The 7,816-nt window shown below is 38.9% G+C and overlaps 1 protein-coding gene across 1 annotated transcript; it reads left to right on the top strand.

Annotated features, from left to right (window-relative positions):
* Positions 1-255: 255 nt before the first annotated feature.
* Positions 256-6,023, top strand: vamp5 (vesicle-associated membrane protein 5). Its single transcript, XM_053326244.1, has 3 exons — positions 256-528; positions 4,061-4,204; positions 5,163-6,023. Exons 1-3 carry the CDS (start codon positions 526-528, stop codon positions 5,304-5,306), a joined length of 291 nt encoding a protein of 96 aa, XP_053182219.1. The 5' UTR covers positions 256-525; the 3' UTR covers positions 5,307-6,023.
* Positions 6,024-7,816: the final 1,793 nt, after the last annotated feature.

Raw genomic sequence — 7,816 nt, 5'->3', positions numbered from 1 at the left:
ATAATCTACCCTAGTTGAGTGGAAATATAAAATAGCAAAATGGAAAGTGCAAGTTCACATTTGTTGGTGAGTAGCCTACAGTATTTGAGTATGAGTGTGTGTGGAGTAATATCCTCTCTAACTCTCCCCTTTACCAACAAGCGTGGACAGCTACGAAATCCAGACTGTCAGTCACGCTAAATCACGTGACCGTTTTTCGTATTTGCAACTTTTCCGGGAATACCTTGAACGCATCATATTCAGAGATCACGAAGGGCAGCAGCGACCTCAGAGCGACCAGTCCGGAGTCAGCAGAGGAGAAGCAGAGGAGAAGTGAAAGTGACAGAGGCAAACACACTCCCACCGAATAAAGAAAGCCGCAAAAACAGAGCATTACAAGGGAGCTGTAGGAAAACACTGGGGCAGGTTCTAACAGTTGAGTTGGTATGCTGTGTTTCCTGTTTCTGAAGTTGACTTCAGTCGCACTTTAAATGCCCTGGATCCGGTGACAGCTTCGGTACAAGCACAGCGAGACACGGGACAGCAATGGTGAGTGAATAGCAGTGGGTTACAGGCCGAAGTACTGTATGGTAATAGTAACCAGGGTGGGGGGAAGAAGGGGGAAAAGATAGGCTACTCTTCATTACCTGTTGGCAAAGTCCAACAAGTGGCAGACTAGGGTTTTATACTACTGCTGTGTACCTACTGCAGTTTTTAAGGCTTATTAAAGACATAAATTAGATTCAAAATACTACTGAGTTTAGTGCAGGTCGATTAATGTGTGATTAATAGTGAATTAATGCATAAATGAAAGCAAAGAAAATCAATAGAAACAAATAATAGCATGATAATGTCTATATAATGTTAAAGGACAAGTTCATATTTTTTCAAGTGTATCATTAAACAGCAGTCAGGTGTCTATATGAACAATGAAAGAGGTTTTACTCGCTGTGATCATTCCTCCTGTTCATACTGACTGTTTAAAGTTGCCCTTCAAATGTGCTTTCAGTCTAAGTGAGGGGTCATTTAGTGTAAAAATGTATTTAAAAGTTGATGTGACGTTTATATTCAGCTTCAGCAGTTTGAGTTAGTCATATATCAAGTGGATATCTGCCACATTTACAGTCTTTTTAGCATCATATTCCCTCTTTGTGTTGAAACGTTGAAACATATCTGCTGGATTTGACTCATTTGAATCTCATTTTAGCTTGAGATAAACTTAAATACACTTTTGCACAGAAGGAGGACCATAGATTTACATTGTAAGAGCATTATGAAGGGATTTTCTAAGGGTCAGTATGAACACGAGGAATGATTACAGTAAGAAAAACCTGTTTCAATGTTCACCTGGTCACCTGGCTGTTGTTTTAACTGACTTAAAAAGTGGTGAACCTGCCCTTTAATATAGAGAAATGTAGTGTTATGATGAAGTCTGACTAAAGAGATCTAAATTTTAATAGCAGCAGTGGAAGGTAAGTGAGAATTAAAACTGATCAAATATCTCTGCCGTGCCCATTTTATTTGGAATATTTTCAAAATAAAGCTCTCAATTAAATAATTAGACCTCACACACTTGAATCAACTCTATTATCACAAAACAATCATAAGTAGATTATTATTCAGTAACAGCACAGCATGTTTTAGATGTAGCATACCGCACTGTAATGAACATGCTATTACTTGATGTGGGTGTGGTTTCCCTGGATATTATGCCAGGTACGGTAATGCAGGCAGGAGGGAGGGAGTGAGGGAAGGAAGGAAGCAAGGAGGGAAACTGGAATGGGCAGCAGTTCCTGTGTTAAGACGTCGCCGGCTGAATTTTAAACACAGACTATTGTTCTTCTATCATTACTATTCAGTTGGCCAAAAATGAGCCGAGTGGGCATCTATTAATCAGCTCTACCGGTCATTCACAAGCAGGAGCAGGTTATACTCCTCTCGGCCTACTTGTGCTTTAACAGGAAATGACGGCGAATGGTGAGGTGAATCAAGATGCTGAGAGCGTACATGTTTTGTTCTATCTGTCGGTTTCCTGTGTCCGTCAGCTTCTGAGATGTTGGCTTCCTCTCAGGGCTCACAGGGGGCAAAGGTCAAAGGGAAACCTGTCAGGATACTAATTGCTGTGAGGTGAAGCTACTCTCTAAATATCCTGCTCCAGCGTTCGTGTTAACCTGTAGTCACCCAGACTGTTTTCTTTCACGCTCTGAAAAAAAAACCAGTCCTGCCTCATTTTTATTAGTTGCACATCTCGTAACTTGTTCCTCTTTTCATTCAGGCTTCAGGTTCACTGTGGGGTGGTGAAATAATAACAATAGCATATTTGTTCCATTGATTGCTTTAAAATATTCAAATTTTAGTTTCAAGCTACAAATGAAAGTGCTGTTGCTTTAATCCACTTGGAAAGAGGAGCAAGACTGTTGCTCTGTTTACTAAACAGCAGGCCAGTCTGGTAAATATCAGGCACAAGTAGGTTTCTTCCACTGGCTTGATGTTTGTACAGAAAGATATAACATCCTCATTTCACTCACTATTTAAAAAATGTATGAAGAATGTGCACATGTGATAAACTAGAATCAGATTATTTTAGAGAGTATACTTCTTGCAGTGAGTGATAATTAGCACACACACACACACACACACACACACACACACACTCAAAACTGAGCACGTGTTCTCAGTGGGAAAGTACAAAAGATGTCAAGTTTAGACCCAAACACCTGTGTGCAAAACAGAAAATAGAAGGATGTGGTGTGGGAGGATTTAGTAACAAATGCTACAGTCTTACTGAACTTTTATTTGCATCAACTGTGTGTGTGTGCAGAGGCATGCGCTCACATCTTTTGGTACTTAAAGGGGAATTTTGAGCATGAAGCTGTGTTTAGTAGTCATTGGGAGTGCTACTTAGCCTCTGACAACAGTTATATAATGTCTTCTGTGGCTCTTGAGAGACTTTTACATAGTGTGAGAAAAAAAAACAGAACGATGCAAGGTCAGCCACAAGTTCCTCATACTTTTACTTAGCTGAAAGCTGAATTGACATTATTAAATATTTCTCATGGATGTATTATAAAAGCTGGATACCAAACCAAAAGTGGTGCACATTCTTTCCTATGAGAATTACTCAGCTGGTATTTCCCAATCAGCCCACAGACTTTACATTGTTATGATGATAAAGGAAAGTTGTACGAATATGAAACCTGAAAAATTCATAATAGTTTTACAGATGTCTCATTTACAATGGTGGTCTATGGGGAAAATCCTTTTTGGGTCACAGGGGGATTTCTGCACGCACGATGCGAATAAGCCAAGTAGCCCTTTGACATGATCAGTATTAGTAAGCTAAGTTTTCTAAACTGAAGTCACTAGGTGTAATGTAGCCCTATTTTTTCGCATTGGTCAGCATAATTCATCAATGGAATGAACAGGAGCGTTTTCCAGGAACAGTTTATCTTTTAATTTCACTGGTGGCTATTTGAATCATATTCACTCATAAGAGAAACTAACTTTTGCTCTTTTCATAAGCCATTTTAACATTACACAATAAAAAAAATATATAAATAATACAATACACCAGACTAAATACTGACTTGTTTACCATTGTGACTCACACAAAGATCCTCCTTTTATAATAGCATGATATGATCTAGCCAAGCCATTTCAAAAGAAGCACAGGGACAGGACACAGATTATGTCAAAGAGCTGTGATTTGTTGATTGCAGTGTTGGTCCAGGAACATGTCCAACTTGGCTAAATCACACGCATTTTTGCACTGCACTTCTCAGAGATCACTGATGAATAAAACAGCATGTTCACTACTGGGACGTCTTTGTCTTAGATTTTCAGCAGATGAAGGCTGAGTTTTGTTTTTGTTGACTTCTTCATCCATGGTGGTAATAACTGCTCATGCTAATTGCCCACTTCCTCTGTTTATCCCAAACGTAAATGTTTCCCTTCTTGTCTGAAGAAAGACAAATCTGATGCAAAAATTACTTTCATTTATATTTCTTTCTCTATTGGAAAGTCCAAACAATTCCACCGTAATGGTCATTTTGTAACCATGTCATGTGTGTTGATTGGATAGGAGAATGGGAATAGCCGCCTGAAGAAGACCCAGGAAGATGTGGAGGAGGTTAAGGTCATCATGCTGGACAACCTGAACAAGGCTGATGAGAGACATGTTAAACTGGGCGATCTGGAGTACAGAGCTGATGAACTGCTGGAAAAGGTAAGCAGGAAGAGTTCAGAGAAGAGGTTTAATGAGAAATACATTATTACTGTAGCTATTTTTACTTGGTGTGGTCTGTGGAAGTCTTTGGGTTGATTGAATAACACACTCCCTTTCCACGGGCGCCCAGGGATTAAAAGTAGGAAATGTCATATTGATGTTTATAAATACACCTTAGGTGGAGCTGGAGAGGAAAACAAATGTACAATTTACATCCTGATTGTGTTTTATGGTGCTATTTTTAGAAAGGTATTTCCTATTGTTTCCTAAGATGAATGAAGAGAGCTTGTCTCCCTGGGTATGACAGAGCGAGTCCAGGACGTGCCACGAGGCCAATGTCCATCTGGGGGTCGACAAGTGGGTCACATCATTCCCACATTGCTCCATTGGCTCAAGTTACATCACGCTGTTGAAGCAAACAAGCAGATGACTGAGATTTTAGTTTAAGGACCACTTAAGGATCCACTTGGGATAACGTGGATTAGAAACAGTCAAAGTTGAAAAGCAGCACTCAGAGAGAACACCATGGTTAACCTAAAGCTGTACTAATCAATACTTTTATGTTAATGGTGGATTAAATGTCTTTGTGTGATGGGAAAGTGACAAGTCCGACTCTGCAGTTCCTCTCAGCTTTGTGGAGCATTTGAGCATCGTTAATATCATAGCTTAACTTTGCTGTTTATATTCAGTCAAGCTCTGATCAACTCACTGTTCCCCACCTGCACAGCACCAAAGCTACACTACAAACTTACTTTGGACAGTGTCGTAAATCTCGAAGCAAGCTCAACACAATGATGACGGACAACAAAAGCCTGATTATCAACTGGCTCAGTTAACTCTGGGTTTTCACATCTAGATACGAGTGCACTCATTGCAAAGTTGTTTGCGTTAGCACAAATTACTTACTATGAAACGATGACGTCATGTAACATCTTCTGTTTGTGTGTTTTTTCCACAGAGTAAAGGCTTTGAAAAGAAAACCAACAAAGTGAAGCAACAGAAAATGTGGGAGAACAAGAAGGTGAAGGTGATCATTGCTGTCGTCGCAGCGACAGTGGCGCTCGTCATTATTGCAGTCGTGATCTACAGCAGTGTTGGATAATGTACTCCTTCACACAAATGTTTGGACTGAAGGACACAAAGTGGACAAATATTTTTTTCCATGAAAGGAGGCGCGCAAAACCGTGGGACTCGCTTGAATTGCTCAGTCTGTGATGTTCTGTATTAGAGATATTTATGGGAGTGTCACTCTCTATCTTCATTAGTGTAAATCTACAGTTGATATGGTACCATTGATAGCTCAGCTGCTTCTTCTCTTTTTCTGTCATTTCTCAAAGGTCATGTCTCTGCTTGGCCCACATTAGGAGTTCACAAAAGTACATAATGTCACTTCTTGTGTTCTGTTAAACTGTTGGAAACAATGTTTGCAAGTCTTAAAAGTCCATTGATTGGACATCCACAGAGTAAAACCTCCCTTCTGAAACACAGTACCATGACCACAACATCTGGATTTAGATTTTTAAAAAGTGTTCAAGCACCTCCTCACCACTTTTAGTAAAGCTTTGAATTACTAATCTAATTAATCATTTGTTTGGCTGTGACTTGCTTGTACATAGTGATTCACATTCTGGGTCAACCTATATTTTTGGGAGAGTCAAGCATCGGTGCAAGAAGACAGAACTGTGCAGATACCAAGTGTGGTAAATATAAATCATAGAGAATGAATTTATGTATTGTAACATAAAATTTCAGCTGTCAAGAATTAAATGTCACCTATGTTGTCTGTATCATTAAAATGTGTGTTTTTAAAAATGGAAAAGACTAATTGGTTTATTTTTGAGTTGTCATAATAATAATAAATAATAACTTTCACGAAACCCAAGGTTGCTTCACAATAACAAGAAACACAGACAAAAACACACATTTAGCTGGGAAAAGCCTCCAGGAACAAGTGCCTTTTCAACATTGATTTAAAAGAGTCAACAGTTGGTGTTTGGCGAATGTCCTGGGGGAGTGAGTTCCAAAGTGTAGGAGCTGCCTGACTGATATTACTGTTGTTGCCTCATTTTACTCCAGAAATACTAGATTATATTTCAGAAATCAATATCCTGATCTGGAACTGTTGTAAGCATCAGTATAACATTTGTAACATGCATAGAAGTTCACACATTTTGCTCATATTTTGTGTTGTTTTTGTTTAATGACAAAGTCACACTGCAGAGAGAAAATACTGCACCAACTTTGGGTTTATCTGTTCTTCTCCCTGTTATACACATGGAATCAGTACTTTAGGTGTAAACAGCTGAAGTCATCCTGAAGAGGCATAGTTTAAATTTCTTATTGATTGCAAGCAGAGATCACTTACTAGTGTCACAGGACTGTGAGTATGAATCACAGTGACTCCTGGTGGCTGACATTAATACTACACTGAAATATGATCTATATTGAACAAATGCCCAAAATATAATTTATACACTGTAATGACCTTAAAACAGCTTATTATCCAAACATAATGTGTATCAGCCATGTTTTAAATGCCCAAATTAAATTAACATGATAATATTTTAGGCTCTTCCACTTGTGACTGATATAAGCTGCCGTGATATTTCCTGAAGTTAAATTAAATGTCAGTAAATTAAAGTTAAACTGTTTGCTGCTGTCAGTTGACAGCATGCGACAAAAATATCCCCTGTCTTAATGTGGTTGAAACTTTGTATTTCCTGTCATTATCACCTATGAATATCAAACTTTCTAGAACAATATTTAACAAAAAAGCAACAAAAATAGTAATCGTTGGTTCTGTGGAGGCACTGATGCTCTTAATGTCCTCTTAGCATTTAAAAGGTTTCTACAGGATGACCTATGTTGAAGCCTGAAAGCTTGGAGTCAGTGGTTGGTGCATCTTGTGTTAGTCTTATTCAGAAGATGACCAGAGGAGTTATGCATTTTACTTTTAATGCTAAACTTAGACTCCATGACCAACTGTGACTCTGCAGGTCAATACAGGATGCTGAACGCCTTCCAGATGCCATTTAGTTTCATTTCTATGAAAAATAAACTTGCAGAGATAATTCATATTAGTCAACATGAGGTGAACTTCATTGTTTTGGTTAAATTCTGCTATGATGTGGGGGATGTGGGGCAGACTTTTCAAAAAAAAAAACAGCTTTTGGGGCGAAAATGGTGATAGGTGATAGGCAGCACTTAGTCCTTACCCAATATAGCATAATGACTGGAAAAGGCTGAGTTGTTATTAAAATGTACCTGTCTGTATGTGTCAGTGTCCCAGGTGACCTCCTCCCTGCTGACAGCGTCCTGATTCTGGGCAACGATTTTAAGACTGATGAGAGCTCTCTGACTGGAGGCTCAGATCATGTCAAAAACAGTACGGACAAAGACCCTATGATGCTTTCATGTGCTTCACTCGGCCCCACTCACATCAAATTACTGGCAAGTTCAGTGTGACCTGAGCTGTCATTATCAGCTCTCATCTGTCAGATTCTGTCGCTGCTTTTCTACTGCTAAATCTGAACCTCTCTTTGGGTTTAAAACTTACAGACTGAACACTGAAATATGCAATTAAACCAGCTGAAATGTTGCATTTTTTTTTGT

This window comes from Scomber japonicus, chromosome 9 (genome assembly GCF_027409825.1).
Source record: "Scomber japonicus isolate fScoJap1 chromosome 9, fScoJap1.pri, whole genome shotgun sequence".
Taxonomy (NCBI): domain Eukaryota; kingdom Metazoa; phylum Chordata; class Actinopteri; order Scombriformes; family Scombridae; genus Scomber; species Scomber japonicus.
This window is presented reverse-complemented; position numbering and strand designations above follow the sequence as displayed.